The sequence below is a fragment of the Canis lupus genome, chromosome 5 (genome assembly GCF_011100685.1).
Source record: "Canis lupus familiaris isolate Mischka breed German Shepherd chromosome 5, alternate assembly UU_Cfam_GSD_1.0, whole genome shotgun sequence".
Lineage (NCBI taxonomy): Eukaryota > Metazoa > Chordata > Mammalia > Carnivora > Canidae > Canis > Canis lupus.
This window is the reverse complement of record NC_049226.1, coordinates 45,942,351-45,960,028: the sequence shown is the minus strand read 5'-3', so window position 1 is coordinate 45,960,028 and position 17,678 is coordinate 45,942,351. Positions and strand designations below refer to the sequence as shown.

At 42.3% G+C, this 17,678-nt stretch overlaps 1 protein-coding gene across 1 annotated transcript in view; it reads left to right on the top strand.

The window, feature by feature from the left end:
- CACHD1 (cache domain containing 1) overlaps window positions 1-17,678 on the top strand; it is a 202,074-nt gene that overhangs the window by 139,072 nt on the left and 45,324 nt on the right. Inside the window, exons 5-8 of the mRNA XM_038538809.1 lie at window positions 4,449-4,575; window positions 7,473-7,617; window positions 8,463-8,679; window positions 14,747-14,896. Coding sequence (XP_038394737.1) covers window positions 4,449-4,575; window positions 7,473-7,617; window positions 8,463-8,679; window positions 14,747-14,896 — 639 coding nt within the window. The remainder of the gene's footprint in view (window positions 1-4,448; window positions 4,576-7,472; window positions 7,618-8,462; window positions 8,680-14,746; window positions 14,897-17,678) is intronic.

Below are 17,678 nucleotides of genomic sequence, written 5' to 3'. Positions count from 1 at the left end.
GTGCATCCTAAAAACCAGGCATGCACCAGGCTTTGGGAATGTGGTGAACTTGGCTCAGGATTTGGCTTCTGCCCTGATGGAGCCTGCAGTAAGTCTGCATGGGAGACATGAAACATCACTACAAAAATCAATACACTGGCCATTACCAGTCTTTGCTTTGAAAGACAATACTGGGTGCTATTAGGATAATAATCAAGGGTGGCCAGGGAAGATCTCTCTGAGAAAGTAAAAAGACTGATTTCAAGTCTAAGGATCACCTTGTATGGAGAGATCAGCACGTGTGCAGAACTGAAGGAAGTAGCTCTTGATGTACAGTGTAGTGAGTGAGTTGAAGGAGGGTAAAAGTGAGGTTGGAGAGTAGGAAGGGGCCAGATGGTGCAGGGCCTTATTGGGTTTGGATTTAATGCTAGCTGTAGCACAGTGGGAAACCTCTGAAGGATTTTGGGTGAGATTTGATTTCCATTTTAGAAAGATGCCTTTGGATTCTGTATAGTGAATAAATTTAAGGTCAGAGAGCTTGCTAGTCTTAGAGATGGGACCAAAACCCATGGCTCCCTACTCCCAGTCCATTCTGATTTATCAGGGTCTTCCTTCTAGTTCCTAAGTGCCAACCCAAATTAAATAGAAAGTACAGAACAGCATTGGGACTTTGTTCCAACTGGCTTTCTTATGTTCATTCACTCTGACAGTGAAAGACCTCTCCAGTTGGTCGAACACCTTCAGAATAATTAAAATGAGTTCTCAGCAGTATAGTTTCTCAGTCCCATAAAAACTCCTATTATCTAAGATATGCTTTTTATGGTTTGGTGTCACTCAGAGTCATGAGTTCTATATTTAACTTGAGTCTGCCTTCTGAGCTACAGTGTATATGTCTGTGGTATTTGCCAGTTAAGCCAGCCTGTGGGGTCACTGGCGAACCCCATGACATTGGACTCTTCAGCTGGTGTGTGCCCCTTTAAGCAGTTGCACCATTTGGTTTTTCTTACAAGATTAAATGCTCACTTTAGCCTATGTCTTCCTTCAATTTTTTTCTGTCAAGTGTCTTCTTAACTGCATTTATTTACACTGTGTCATTACAAACTAATGCAGCTGATTATTTTGATTGAAAAACACCAACGTATTTATATATTTATTTTGCTTCTCAAAAAATACTCTGTGTACTTATCTAGTGATTGCTAATTCATCCAACATGTATTTAGTGACCTTGTGGTTGCACCGTAGCTGAAAGAGCAAGGGCTTTGGAGGCAGACACACCTAGGTCAAACCATGACTTGGGCCTTGATTCTGCATCTATAAAATGAGTATAACAACAAACTCATAAAGTAATTACAAAAAGCAGCACACCATATATAGAACTAGTTTATGTGGTACTCAGTAAATTTTCACTGTTCTACCATCAAATCAATCCTTTTGAGGCATCATTGATATGCAATAAACTTCACATGTGTAATATATACAATTGATATATTTTGACATGTATAGTCCCCTGAAACCATCAGACAAGCAGGCCTTTTCTCTCTTTCCCTTTACCTATTTCTGTACCTATTATATTGGCAGTAGTGTTGGGAGATCAGAGTGTCGGTCATTTTAAAACCTATTTAGAATTATCATTGCTCTGTTTTGATTGAATCACCATATTTATTTTCAACGGAATTTGGCATTAGAGTAAGATTTTATAATTTATTAAACGTATCACAAAAGGTTGAGAAACACTACTTCTGAGCAGACCCTCCCAGCCCAGGCGCTGGGGACACCAACCCCACAGCTCTCACAGAGCCTGTGCCTTCACTTGAAGAGAACCGAGCACCTCTGCTCTGGGCGCAGAGCTGACTCAGACCCAGATCTCACCCTCACGAATCTCAGAATCTAGGGCTGGAAGAATGAAAAGTTGCCAGAACAATGATAACACTAACTAGAAGGTGGGAGAGGTGAGATGCTGGAGAATTTCAGAGGGTGTGGTAGCTTCTGTCTTGGAGATGAGCTTGGAGTGAGGACAAAGCCGTTCATTGCCACCTTCATGTGTGTCTGTCTGAGGTAGATGTGCAGAGCAGTTGAGACAAATACAGGCCCTTCCTGTTGATAGCTTAAAGCCTAATGCTGTGCGTTGTGGGCCAACAGGCTGGATGTATGCCCAGCCTTTTCCTGGACAGCATCCAGCATTGCTGAGGACAGAGTGAGCATGCAGGACCCCAGCCCAAGTTATCCAGTGGCCCGAACACCTCACTGACTCCTAAAGAATGGGGTTGCCTGTGCCTATGCGGAAAATAGGGCCGTCCTTCACCTCCAATATCTAGGTCAGAGAGGGGCCCACTTGGGGTGCACACTACAGTGATAGATTGCTTCTGGGCCCTGGGGTCCTTGTTACCATCCTATTCATCATCTTCTACTAGTACCGAATAATGGATGAAATGTCATCAGATGCCAAAGTTGTTCTCAGCAGGAGGGCTTGAGGAACCTTGCCTTATACTGATGCTCTAGTGCTGGAATGATTATAAGGAACCAGAATGATCTTCTCCGGTGAGACTAAATGTATCATGCACTGTATGAATTCTGATTTATTTTTAAAACATTCTTGCTCTCATAGGCTCCCCTTTTAATAGTCTCACTGTAGCCTGTTTATTGTTACAGATGTTACTTTTAAATGAGGTCATTGAGCTTTACTTTCCAAAGGCAGTGTTTGCCGGTTACTGCAGGGTTGGCAGGGCTGCCCGAAGAACAGCGCTTACATGAGATCAAGGTGAAGGTTTCAGACCCTCAGAGAGAAGGCTGCCTCCATGTTTCCCTGCATGCACGTCAGCCGTAGGTCCCAGGGGAGAGAGTGGTCACACTGGTCCAGGTGTTGCCCTTGCTAAGGTTGCCTGGCAGGAGTGCAGTGGGGACCGGTGTTGCGGTCACACACACTTGACTGCCGTCTTACTCCCTGTGAAACCTCCGGGAGGCCAGAAGACTCAGATGGGTTCTTTGTCTGTAACTTGGGGAGAATACTTTGTTGCTCCTAGATTTTCATGGATAAGATCTACCCTTTTTCTGTGTCTGTTTGGCAGGGTAATTACTAACGGCGTGAGACACCGAACATGCTTTTAAGTCCTCCACGTAGTGCATTTCACATGGTGTGTTCAGAGGACCAGCACTAAAATCAAAGGCCCACTCACCAGATCCAGCTTGCCACCGATTGTAGATAAACTGTATGGGCACAAGACAAAACGGAATGTCCTTGGCCACTTTGGCACTACAGCAGCACAGTTGGGTGGGTTGCAACAAAGCCTGCGTGGTCAACAAAGCCAGAGTTCTTTACTCTGCAGCCCTCGCAGAAGTTTGCCGACCTCTGAGCTGGGCTCAAGGATGGCCGCGTGGCCTTCAGAGCTTGCTTTTTGCTTTTGCCCAGGCTCCTCCTCCCACTGAATGGCTTTCCGTTCTGTTTCCCACTATAGAAGTCTCCTAGCATATCAGTTAGTACATAAGGCTTGTCTTTGGCTCAGCTGTGTGTGTATCTCACAGCATGTAAAGCAGGGCACTACCCATAGTAAATGTGTCCTCCATGACTGATTCGGCGGGGGAACAGAGTGGAAGGGCATCAGAGAAGGCAGAGAACTCTGCTTGTGGGAGAGGGTAAGAACGACTTCATGGAGGTTTGGGAACAGGACAGCTCAGGGTAAGGTGGCTGCCACTCCCGCTGCAGATCAGTGGCAGGGATGCAGTGTATCTAGTAGGAAGGGAGGCAATACTGCATGGTTGGTGGGAACAGAGGAGCTAGGACAGCCAGGCTTGAATCCCAACTTGGCCATTTATGGGTGATACCTTAGACAAGTCATTTAAGCTCTCTGAGTGTATTTTCTAAACTCCACAGTAGGAAATAATAATACCACCTTCATCCTACAGTTGTTTCATGTGCTAAATGAGAAAACGTGAAGGAAAGCCTTTATATCCCACTGCTGGCACATTGGAATGATTCTGTGAACTCTTACAGAATGATGATGGTTCTGACCTTTCAAGTACCATCTATGCTAATTTCCTCATTGTGGAGTGAGCAAGATCAGGGTCACAGGTCTAGTCCCTCTGGAGACTAGACCTATTAATGTCACTGTTTTCCACAGTTAACGTACCCCAAGCCAGCAAGTATACAGTGGTCCAACAGGGGCCAACCTACTGAGGGGAGAGACCAGTGCAGATGAAATCATTCATGCTGGAAAAATATTCCAGGACATATAGCATCACCATACAGTGTTAAGAATAATAGCTTCCCTTGACTGAAGCATTCATTACATTTTTCTGTTCATGGGTATTTTTTAAAGGACAGAAAGAAAATGTTTAGCGGAAAATTTACAGCCTGAGATCGAGTGGGATTTCTTCATACTACAAGCAGTTTATGCAAAACAGATGCCTAAAGAGTGGTGCCTGCCTGCACCTGTGGATTTGGTGGTTATATTTCCTTTTCCCCACTCCTCCAGTTCTTGCAGACAACCTGAAATCCAACCCTGGAATTAAGTGGCAGTATTTCAGTTCGGAAGAAGGGATTTTCACCGTTTTCCCAGCACACAAGTTCCGGTGTAAGGGCAGCTATGAGCATCGCAGTAGGTACGTTGACTCACTTGCTGAAGTTTTAATTACTGCTTAAGAGTGATCTGTATGAAAGAGAGACTCCTCATATACACATATGGTTCTGCCTCCAAACTGTGGTTTCAGAAGCCTGTTTTGGAATGATTTCACCATTGAGCATAGGTGGATGTGGAAGTGCTAGGAAGGGCAAATGATAAAGCCCAGAGTTTCTCTATACTTTCTAACAAGCCAAAGAAGAGTACTTAAATAAAGAAATTGTTGGAGGCACCCAAGTTGTTTTGAGGTTCAGGCATTGGTGAGACAGGAATGATAAAACTTTCTCCTTAAGTGCAGCCCTAGAAGACTCGGAGCCTCTCAGAGTGGACTTTGTGATTCCCAGCTTTCCTTTCTGTTGATAATGTGCTTGGCCATCTTTTTGAAATTTACATGCTACTAGAAGTTTTAAGGTTGCCCAGAACACATTGGATTGAAGACCGTTAACATCCTGTTCTTCTCACGGAAATGACTAGAGTTTGTACCGCTTAGCCAGAAGGGCAGTAATGGTGAGCTAATTTGTATGACAAGACTCATCAATTTACAGAACACCTTAGGCAAAGATACTTCCCCTTTGAGTCCTTACAGTTTCCCTTTGCAGTGTCAGATGTTTGATGCCAGAAAATCTGGAGCTAGTGGGAGATGTTCATTTTTCATGCCATTTTTTAGAGTTTAAAGTAACCATCACTTTAGCCTCTCTTTATCTTTACTTTAAATCATATCTAAAATTTTCCCCAAGGAAAATTCTACTACTGTGCTTTTCCTAGAAAGACCTTTGTGTCATTGATACGGTTTCTTCAGTTCCCTCCCTAGACATCCTGATGAAGATCTAAGTGTCGAGAGACTGGACCGGAAACCATGACCTTGTTTCTGGTCTGGCTCATTCAGGAGAGGCCAAAGACACCATGAACCATCTAATTTGTATTTCTAAGAAGCTAGATCGGATGGCATGCTGCTCTTAATGATTCACCTAATGAGGGAAAGTACAAAAGGGCAAGCAGGACCTTGTCACAGATCAACACTCACCTACACTTGGAAAGTTTCATCCATACCCACCCTGAATATGCATTACACCAACCCTCAACACTCTTCCCTTGGCTAAATAGTCCAGGTTTCTTTCCTTATAGATTGCTGTTCTTATCTCTTGACTTGCCCTCACTGCTTTCCTCTGAGGCCTTTGCAAGTCTTCCACATCTTTTGAAGTGGAGTGGGTTTTCAGAATACACGAGAAAGGAACCAGTGGATACCAATCATGCTGTGGAGACCAATTCCCAGATTATACATTTAATGTTACTATTTATGCATCCCTCCAAAACAGTTTCTTAACAACTTTCTGTGGCAGGCAATGTGAAACATACATCCTGCTTTTCATTGATGTGGGTTGAGTTAGAAAAGAGCTATGCCTTTTTTTTTTTTTTTTTTTTTTTTTTTTTTTAATTCACCTTGCTTGGAGGACCTAAAAAAAGTTCAATATTTGAGATGGTTGTCAGTGTTGGGATAGTCAGATTTCATTCTTTTCCATTCTGTCTTTTATTTCTGTAGCCATCTCTCCTGGATTCTTTTTATTCCATCTCCCTACTGGCTTAATGGTATCAACTGGTGAAAATAAAGCAGTACTTCAGTGTTCACGTAGGACTTTTGGCTTGAGAACAAAAGTGTAAACTTGGCTAGATTTCAAGAGTTTGTGGGATTTCTTGGGGTTTTTTTTGGGGGGGGGTTGTTTTTGTTTTTTGGGGGTTTTGGGTATTTTGCCTTTCTTCCTTAATTTGTGCCCAGACTTTTTTGAGTCCACTGGCATCTAACATTTCATAGAAAAAAACTAGTGTTTTAGGGGTGTCAGTAAAGGAGAGAATTCTCTTGAGGCTGATTTGCTTTCTTAAGCTCCAACTAATTTGTTCCAGCTTTAAAACTGTGAAGGGAGACCTCATTAAAGCCTTTCTCACAAACCTTCCTGTACTGCACATGAGCAGAAGGCTGCTTTTCATGGGAGGCATTTCTTCTTTGGACCTTCCCCACCCTCCCTCCACCCCCTTTTCTGAATGTTGGCAAACAAAAACCTGGCAAGAAGAGTGGCTATCACAGGCTTGGACAAATTTGATGGCATGGTTTTAAATGCTCAGATAAGGGGCCTTTTGGTGGCTGACCTGTGTGAATTGGTTCAGTACAGAAAGGAAAGGGCCCTCTTAAGCAGTAGCCTTTGTCTGGGGAGAGAGAAACCAAACCTGCTATTCAAAGCTGCTCAGCATGTTCACAGATGACAGGCCGCCTCCGTTTTAGCAAAGCCCCGCTCTGTATGTCTGCAGACCCAGCACTGGCAAGTAGGCCTTCTTCTCTCTCTTGTGCTCTCTGCAGTCTCAGAGACCACCAGTTCCATTTTCTGTAGCCGAACATTGGGTAACCTTGAACAGCATCACCACATACAGCTACGAGTGTGGACTTTCAAGTGTGTGGAAAAAGCCAGTCTCCCAAAGGATTTACTCCCCCCGCCCCTTTTTTTTAAGATTTAAGTAATCTCTCTACCCAATGTGGAGCTCAAACCCACAACCCCAAGATCAAGAGTCATGTGCTCCACCAACTGAGGCAACTAAGGCACCTCCAAAAGGTCAGCTTCTTATAACCTCCTCCCAGTTGTCTTAACCTTTGGGAGATTTAAGGTACCATTCTCTGTTCTACAGACACATGCTGTTGTCTCGAGGTCATATTTTCAGTGCGCCAGTAGCCTTTCTCCTTGCAGCTGATCTCTCCATTCTTGTGCCATCGCTGGAAAAACATATAGGCACCAAATGCCTGCACATCTGTAGTGTTTATTTACAGCTGCGTTAGGTTGAGGTCCTTTTTACCTAAATCAGGACTGACCCCAGAAAGCTTCTTCCCCCTTCTAGACCTATCTACGTCTCCACAGTCCGGCCACAGTCCAAGCACATAGTCGTGATCCTGGATCACGGGGCTTCCGTCACAGACACCCAGCTTCAGATCGCCAAGGACGCTGCCCGGGTCATCCTCAGTGCCATCGATGAGCACGACAAGGTACCCTCAGTGACCCCCATGTCATTGACTCTGCCTTGAATGTCTTTTGTAAAGTACCTTGTGTTTTATGATACATAGTTTTAAATCCATATTTAAAATGACTATGGGGAAAAGAGAGCGGTTTTGTTTTTATTCTAGCATTTGGGGAAACAGCTGCTGATTTTGGCTCTTTTAAAATCACCCCCACCAAGCCGAGTCTTGTACTTCATTCATGGCTCATATCAAGGCTTCCAGTTAGCTGTGGCTTTCACACTGGAAGTTATGCTGAGGAGAAGGACAAGGGTGTGGAGGCTGGTGTATGGCCTGACTTTATCTCAAGATTTATGAGAGGTGAGGGATAAGGGATGGTTTCTAGAGGTTTACTAATCTCTAGGATAGCTCAGAGACAGGTGTGTTTACAGCTAATGATAATCTATTGCCTGTGGACATTTTTTGCTTCAACATTTTGACTTTTCCAACTCCTAAGGTTTTACTGACTAATCTAGTTGCTTAAAACACACACTTCATGCCTTTGTGCGCACCCCCACTTCCAGCTGGAAAACCAAGATGGTTAGTCCTAAGATTTCTCTCTGCATGAAATAGTCATTCTTCATGTTATAGATGAACACCATTATGCTGACTTCAGCTGGGAACAAGAAACAAACTCTAGAGTCCCTCCGCCTCACCAATCCTTAACTAATCCTTTTCAAATTTGATAGATTTATGCCTCCAGGCATTTATTTTTAAACTCTCAGCAACTGTTCTATAGGCCATCTCAGTCCTTGGACTCTTCCAGAATATTAAAACAAAAAAACGAAAAACCCTAGTCATGTTAACATAGCAAGGTTTCTTTTTCTCTCCTCCAGATCTCTGTGCTGACTGTGGCAGACACAGTCCGGACATGCTCACTTGACCAGTGCTATAAGACGTTCCTGTCTCCAGCCACCAGCGAAACCAAGAGGAAAATGTCCACCTTCGTTAGCAGTGTCAAGTCTCTGGATAGTCCTACCCAGCACGCGGTTGGATTTCAAAAAGCATTTCAGCTGATTCGAAGCACAAACAATAACACAAAGTTCCAAGCAAGTAAGTGCACTCTCTGGGAAGACTTAAAATTAATAGATAAAGGACAGGAATAGGAATACATTGTAAATGGATCACACAAATACATCTAGGGGGATTTAAAAAAAAAAAAAAATTGACCCCAGATAAAATTTTTATGTGTTGTCATAATGGTCATCTAGTCCTAGGACCTCACTGGATTTTCTCATCTTTTCCAATCAAAGGTACTTAGCCTGCACGATTTTTGCACTACCAGAGTCTCTTCTTCCTGCCCCTTAATAATGGACATAGCCCCATTTACTTCCCAGGAGAATATCCACATCCTTTTTAATGCTAATTGTTGGCCTTGCCTCCTCGTTACTTGAGAGTGGATGTGTGCTGGTGTGCATGTGTCCGTAAACAGGCTGTGGGATTCTTGCCTTGATCCTTCCTTCTTGTAACCAGCTGTCATTTAGATGAGCATGGCCCTTCAAATGTACAAAGGCACTCTAATTTAATTTTCATGTATTAAAGAAAATCTGGAATTAGGATGCATGTTAAACTGAAGGAAAGGATATTTGAAATAAGACATATGCTTTGAAACTACAGAAAGGAATCTATGTCATTTTCCCTTTTATATTTGAATATTTGTAGGATTTTTTTTAAATGAATGTATCCTATTGAGGTAAACTTTAAGATTATATTTCTAAGCTCTTCAGTGTGTCTGCATTAAAACTAACACAACATTGATGAATGTAAAGCACAGTGACTGGCACGTGATGAGGCCATGAAAGATGGAAGCTACTGGAATTGTTAGAACTAATGATGGCAGATGGCGTATTTGTTTGTGTTTGAATACAACAATTTACCACGAATTTAATAGCAGCTTAAAACAGTGTACACTTATGACCATGCAGACGATTCCATGGGTAGGAGTCCAGGCATAGCTTTCCTGGGTTCTAGGTAAGGATTTAGGGTTGCACAGGCTGCAGTCTAGAGGCCACCCTGGTCTGTGATCTCCTTTGAGGTTTGGAGTCCTCTTCATTTCATGGCAACCGTAAAACTCGTATGCACTGTTTTCTTCAAAGCCAACAGGAGAGCATCTCGTCTTTGAGCCCCTGACTTCAGGGAAGGCTTGGACCCTCTTTTGAAGGGCTCATTTGTTCTAATCAGACCCATCTCCTTTCAGATTAATCAAATTTCTCTCCCTTGTGATTAACTTATTAGAAATCTCAGTGACCTCTGCAAAATCCTTCCATCTTTGCCATCTTTGTGGCATAATCACAGAATTGATATCTATCACCTTTGCCATATTCTATTGGTTAGAAGCAAGTCACAGGCCCCCTCAAGAGGAGAATCTTCTACAAGGGTGTGGGTCATTAGGGTCATCTTAGAATTTTGCCTACCAGCCTTGGCAAGAATCTGCTACCCAATATTACGGGATGGCTGAGTCAGTAAGGCCAGTGGACAAGGTTGACTTGAGTATTCAAGACAGATTGGCTAGTTGATCATTGCCATTTACTTGTCAACATTCCTCACCAGGAGTGATTCTACTTGATTCCTCAGTCATCGAATCATCTTTAAAGTCCAATTTTGATTATACTATTCAAATAATGGAGAGAAATGTTAGACTGATTGTGGCCTGCCAGTGATTGGGAGTCAGGGGAACCCAAAGTAAGCAAATAAAGATTCTTTTGGGGATCATGGTAAAGTTTTTTTTTTTTTTAAGATTTTATTTATTTGTTCATGAGAGACCAGAGAGAGACCTAGAGAGAGAGAGAAAGAGAGAGAGAGGGGCAGAGACACAGGCAGAGGGAGAAGCAGGTTCCATACAGAGAGTCCCACATGGGACTCGATCCCGGGATTCACACCCTGGGCTGAAGGTGGCGCTAAACCGCTGAGCCATCCAGGCTGCCCAGGATCATGGTAAAGTAGAGGGCACATACTCCATGGAGAAGGCAACTGTTCTTCTGTGCAGCCATGTAGGAGGGCCTGCCCAGAGTTGCCAGATCTTCTATTTTAAGAGAAGCCAGAAATCTGGATTTTTATGTGAGCCCCCTTGGTTTTCAAATGTTGACATTTGTTCCAGCTTAAAAACTGAAACCTCATTAAACCTCTTCTTGCAAACTTTCCTGTGGTACACGTTAACAGGAGGCTTTGATGAGAGGCATTTCTCCTCTGGGTTTTTTTTTTGTTTTTCCTAATGTTGGCAAATAGAAACATGGCAGGAAGAGTGACCATCACAGACTTGAACAAATTTTGATGGCACTCTTTTTCAAATGCTCAGATGAATCCTTTTTAAGCCAAGTGAGATGTTCCTAAATTTTAGCTCATGGGCCTTCACTTTATAGCTTCTTTACTGGCAGTTCAGAGAAAAACGCAAATTAGATTGTATAAGGAAACACATCAGAAATTAGCATTGTCCAGCTCATTAAGGAGAAAATTGAGGTGCTCTCAAGCAGTTTAGCATAGTGGCTAAGTATGTGGGTTTTGGACTTTAACCAATTGTGGGTTCAAATTCTGACTCTGAAATTTTTCTGTACTTGTGAACTTGTGTGAACTACTATTTGATGTCTCCAGGCCTGATTTCCTTTTCTGCAAACTTGGGGTAATAATAAGATCCAGGATTCCATCATAAATATTAAATAAATATTACCTATGGTTATGGTATTCAGTATCCTATAAGACTTCTAGCTCTGGCTAAACTGGAGCAGATACCTGAAACATCTGAGTTGACCTCAAGCCGAGATGGCTGATGACCACACTAGCCTTGGCTACAGTATGGTAAGGGATCTATGTGCTCATCTTAGGAACTTACACTCTACGTGATACTCTGTTCACTCCCTAGATAATTATTTAGCATCTGCCGTGTACCCAGTACTGTTTTAAAGCCCTGTGGTGGAGTTATTCTAATAAGTAAGACCTACCCTGTAGGATTGTCATAAGGATTAGTCTGTGTGCAAAAATGAAGTATCTGCCACACACTAATAGCCACATGAACAGAAGCTACATGTCATAAATCATAGTGGCTTTGTACGAATTTACTTTGCACTAATAAAATATCTAAAAATCTTATGTAATGCTGGCTCTTTTTCAGTCTTGTGGTAGATCTGTAATGGATACCATTGATATATTTGGGTTGCCTGTTCTGGGGGTGATTGGTTGGTAGATCATTTTATAGCAGAAGGAATAAGATAGGAGTGGGGATCTAATGACATGGGCAAAGCCCAAATTTCAATTGCTCTTTCCCCTTCAATATTGACCCCAGGCCATGCTAGTGGCTTAGACAGAGATTTGTCAAATGGAAGATACTTAATTTTCTTCCTTTTACATGTTATATCTTCACTATGCCCCAAGTCCCTATAATTATTACTCATCCATGACATTACTAATCACAAGATTGAGTTCCTCTGAGTGACTAGAGAGGAAATATCCTAATAAGTAAAAAATAACAATAATAAATCACACTAAATCTGGCAGATGTGCTATTTAAAAAGGATAGGGCAAGGATCGAGTCAGGCTGAGCAGAGACCATGAGAAAGCTTACAGGTGCATGCCTTATTGTTGAGACTGGGAAAAGAAAGGTGCTTGGTTGCTAAAGGAGGCTGCAGACTGCCAGTCTTCTGGCTTTCCAGATATGGGCCTGTGCCTTAAAGCTGTGCCAGCTTTCTGTGACAGCATATTTTATCTAGAGTCATAAAGCTAAGTTAGAAAACTCAGGGTTCTCTTTTAGGTCAATCTAACAGGTATCCAGGCATTTATGGCACACAGTACCTTTGCCATGGGATGACAGTTTGTCTCCTACTTCATATCAGCCTCGTGGTATATCTGTGTTCCCCCCAACTAGGGAGTCAAGTAGTGTTTTGTTTTATCCCCAGTCTGAAGCTTAAGTGAGATGTTTGCAGTCCTAACAGAATAATTTACAGGACAGTATTTACATCATTGGGAAAATATTGACATCCAGCTTAAGATGGGTATTTCTAAGCTTATGGATTTTTTTTTTTTTTTTTTGCATCGGCATTTACTTCTTAAGTTCTGATGAATAAATAGTGCAATTAAATTTGCAGGTAGTATTAGAGGGATTATTCAAGCATCAAATGGCTTTATTTTTATTAACTTATTTGTATATTAAATCATCGTAGTGAATAAGAAGCAGTAACTTATGTCACATTTATTTTTGAATCAGTTTTATCACTCTGAGTTCAGTTGTCTCCAACATTGAAACAACATAAACTAACCATTCAATTTTGTATAATAAAAGATGTTTCAGGGCTAAAATGGAAACTGACAAACTGAAGGAAACTCAATCATTGTAGCCTCATCACTGTTAGGACAATGTTTTAAAGAGTGAATAGCACTGGGTGTTATTCTATATGTTGGCAAATTGAACACCAATAAAAAATAAATTTATAAAAAATAAATAAATAAAAGAGTGAATAATTGTACTGATTACCTATTGCTGGGTAAGAAATTTCCCAACACTCCATGGCTTAAAACAGGAAACATTTACTGTCTCAGCATTTGTAGGTCAGGAATCTGGGTACAGCATAGTTGCCTGCCTCTGGCTAAAGGTGTCTCATGAGGTTGCAGTGAGACAGTTTGCCAGAATTGATATCCTCTCAGAGTTCAACTTGAGAAGGACCCGCTTCCAAGTTCACTCACTCGGTTGCCGGGGGAACTCCATTCTGAGGGCCTCAGTACCTGGCCTCTAACGAGGGTGACTCACACCAGACTATCTGGCTTCCCTCAGAGTGAGAGAGCATGTGCAGTGAAAGCCACTGGCTTTGTGTAACCTAATCTATTTCTTAACACCCCATTGCCTCTCCCGCATTCTATTCTCAAGAAGCAAGTCATGAATTCCAGCCCACACTCAAGAGGGAGACAGCTACACGAGGTTGTAGATATCAGGATGTAGGATCACTGGAGGAACCAGGTGGTTTGTTGCCTACCACAGTAACTATAAAACAACCTTGCCTAAATGATAGCAATAGGATCTAAAGAAATAAGCATATAATATATGAATATTTATTTCTCAACAGAAAGGTAAACTTCCATGTAGGCTATCCTCATAAAAATACATAGTGAACCAAAGAATCTCAGAAAGACAACGTAGAAGTCCAGCTCATTTACTTCCCTCCCTCCATTGCAGTAGTCATCCAGCCTCTGCTTACGTATCTCCGCTAGTAGGAGATGCTACTTTTATTTTTTAGTAAATCCACTTAAAGGAAGTTCTTCACACTGAACTAAAATGACCTTCTCAATCATTCTACTCATGATCCCTGGTTGGGGAATAGTTTAATCTTGAGTCATAGGTGCCACTTCAGACCAATGAGGGGGTGCATATTGAGGTTTCTTTCTTTTACTCTCTATTTGCCATCACCCTTAGATTCACTCCTCACTTAAATTAACCAATTAGTCCTCACAGCAATACTATAAAGTACTGTTGTCATCCCCATTTTGTAGACAACAAAATATAGTGTAAAGAAGTTAAGAAATCTGCCTAAAATTACCCGGATACACTCATAAGTAGCAGAACTGGGATTTTGACACAGGCAACCTGGCTCCCATGTCCGTGTTGTTACCGCTCTTCTACACTGATGAGTTTTAAAACACAACTGCTTATGGAGCTACTTAGTGTAGAGACAAATAGCCTTTCATGTTTTAAGAGGCCATGGAAGAACCACCATTTTAAAGCCTAATCACCCCAAAAATGTTTGCTCCTGGTGGAAGCCCCTCAGTCAGTGAGGAAAGGATAGGATAAATCAGGTCCTGAATCTTCTCTTGCCAAAGGCAAGAGAGTGCTCCATCTGGGATGGCTAAATTACCACACCATGAGTGCCTAAAGGAAATCACCTTCTTTTATCTGGTAAATTTATTAGGAACATCTCTTTAGCTGACACTGGGTAAATGAGGCCTCGTTGCCCACAAAGGGCAGAATAGAAGAGAAGCAGAGGCAGGGAGATGAAAGCCCCAGCATCAAATGGGAAGGAGTCCGAACGCTGGGCCAGGCAGGTCCTCAAGGCGGGCAAGTCCAAAGGAAATGAAAAAGAAACAGAACTGCTGCCTTTAGCCGGAATCCAACCTAACGTTCAATTTGTATGTTTTTGTTTAGATACAGACATGGTCATAATTTACCTGTCAGCTGGCATTACATCAAAGGACTCCTCGGAAGAAGATAAAAAGGCAACTCTCCGTGTCATCAATGAAGAAAATAGCTTTCTAAACAACTCCGTAATGATTCTCACCTATGCCCTCATGAATGGTAGGTAGTGTTTCGAGATTTTTCTTTCAGATGAAAGTTCCCTCTAAGTGCATCCTGCTTTCAGAAAAAAAACAAAAAAGGACCCTAACAGTGTGCGCTTTGAAGAGTATAAGAAGAGAGGCCACCAAGCAGCTTCCTGCCCAAGCCTCTCTCTCCCTACCGTTTGTATTCAAGGCATATGTTAGGATGTCACTCTCTCTTCATCTCTCTTTCCAGCCAAATGTTCATTTCTAAACCTTCGCCAGTTATGCGTTCTTGCCGAGGATTCTGTACAGTTCTGTTTTTTTTTTTTTTTCCAATTCTCCTTCATATTCTTGGATTTTGATACTGCATGGAGGTTATTAACTGAGCTCATTGATTTAAGCTTCAGGAAGCCAAAGTACTGACCTAGATTCTTCTGTATAACCAAGCCAGCGAATATCACATTTCTCTGCAGAATCACCATGTAAAGCCTCTTCTACTCTCTCCACCTCAGCTTCCTTAACTGTAGGACGGAGATAAGAATTACCGAGGTGACAGGGCTGTTGCGAAGATTAGCCCTAATATACAGTAAACACCCAGGATGGCATGTGTCACTTTCTAGGTACTCATGAAGGTTGATTTTGTTGCATTAAATCAGTATGTGAAAGGGTTTAGTAAATTGGCAAATCTGAGGAAATACTCTGGTTTTTTTTTTTTTTTTTTTCCTTCTGCTCTTCAGCATATCCTATAGTCTGACTGTGGCCCAGTTTTCTAGCTTTTCTGCTATATCCTGTCTCTTCACCTGTTAATGTATGTTGCTCTTCCTCCCGAGCTTTTCTTCAGGCCTCTTACCCCCAGTGTTCAGGATGACCATATTCTCTTGTTTTTAAGAGGCCATGTCTTGGTCCGGGAGCTCTTCTCATCTCTGACCTTTTATTTGTTGCATCCGCTTCCAGATTTCCATGCAGAACCATGTGGCTATAGATAGGGACCAATGGTTCTCATTTTAACATGCTAAGGATTACTTGGAGATTATTTTTTAAATGTAGACTCCTAGGCAGCACCCTTGGATTTTTATTCAGATCTGCCAAGGCAGAGTCCAAAAATCTGTGTTTGGGTTGGCATGATTCTTTTCCACAGATTTTGTAAACTCTACATGGAAGAATTCAGGGTGTGAGTTCCAGTCTCTATCTATTAGTTGTGTGGCTTATGGCAAGTTATTTAATCTCTTCAGGCTTCAGTTATACCTGTAAAATGAAAACAATGAAAATGAAATGTGCATAGAATTGCTGTGATGATAAGTAAATAAAATACGGTGTGTTAAAGGTTCCTAACACGGTACTTGATCAATGGAGAGAATTAAAGTTAGTGTGATTTCCTGTCTCGGTACACCACAGAGGCAGAGGTGCTTCTCTCTCTCCCTCTGGCTCGGGGGCCAGTTCTCTCTTGAGTATTTCAGTATTCCTTGTCCACAAGCACACTGTGCTTGCTTCTATTAAGATGTCATCTGTGACATGGAATGATGTGCTCACCCACTGTTCTCTCCTCTTCCTCCTCTTTCCACAAGAGTGTGAGCCTCAGACATAAACCGCATCTTAGTTTTCTTTGTGTTCGGAGCATTGAGCACAGGGTGAGCACAGTTGAGGTAGGCAAGGATGGCCTGTTTTTGCTGGGGCTGGGGCACTTACCTCTCAGTATTATCTCTGAGTGCCATGTATTCTTTTTCCCTACGGTTTAGCTGCTTTGATTCAAGAGAGAAGAGACAGAGAAAGGGAAGAAAATAAAGTCGGTTGAGTCTCTAGCACGTAACATAGTATGCTGAAGTTTTGGAGCTATATTATACAAAGTCCCTGTCCTCAAGAACCTTGTGACTCTGTGAGAAAGACAAGGCAGATGAATTCAGTGCAATAGTACAGATGTAAGAACACATAAAAGGAAGTGATCACTTATTTTCTGTTAGATTTGAAGGTCTGCCTCGGCAGATAGTAAGGAAAGAAGCTTCCTTACGATCATCCATCTCTTCACTGGTCTTAAATCTTCCCGCTAGAGTATCTTGTGCACCTGCTGTGCCTCTGATAATTCCAGTCTTACAAACCTCTGGTTACTTCCCTCTAACCACCCTTATCTCTTCATTCCTCTTTCTATAATCTAGTTAGATACAACATCCTCACTGCCAGGTTTCCCTCTCCAAATGCTGTCTCTGAGCATTGTTCACTAAGGGTGACACATCCCCTTACTCTTGTCAGCCAGGTTTCAGAAAGGGAAGCAGAGCCACTATGAGAATTTTGGTATAATGAATTTATTATCAGAATTAGAATCTACACATTTGAGGAGACAACTGGAAAGTAGAGATCCAGAAAGAGGAATTGACAATCTAGTGTTTAGTAACCATCTCTGGTATGGGTGAACAAGTTGGAGCTCTTTGAGACATCTGAAAGCTAGGAACATTGAAGACCACTTAGGAGGTCTGCAGAGAAGTCTGTGGGAGGTTGTTGGCTTTTTATGGCTTCCATATCCCTGTGTATTCTCAATGAAGCATCTGGGCTGAGCCTGGGGTTGCCCTTGTTGAGCGAGCCAGCCTGCAGCTAAAGAAGGGAACGGAATGCAGATCAGGGAAGGGCAAGACAAACTGGAACATTCTGGTCCCCCCGTGTCTGTTTCACTTCTCAAATCTATAGCACTTCAGTTTTGGCCACCTTTAACCTAGAAACAGAGGAAAAAAGCATTCCAGGATATGTAGTCTCCAGGATGACCATGTTGGTGTTAAAACCATCTACCAAACTTACCCGTCTGCCATCCACTGCCACCTTTGGCACTTATT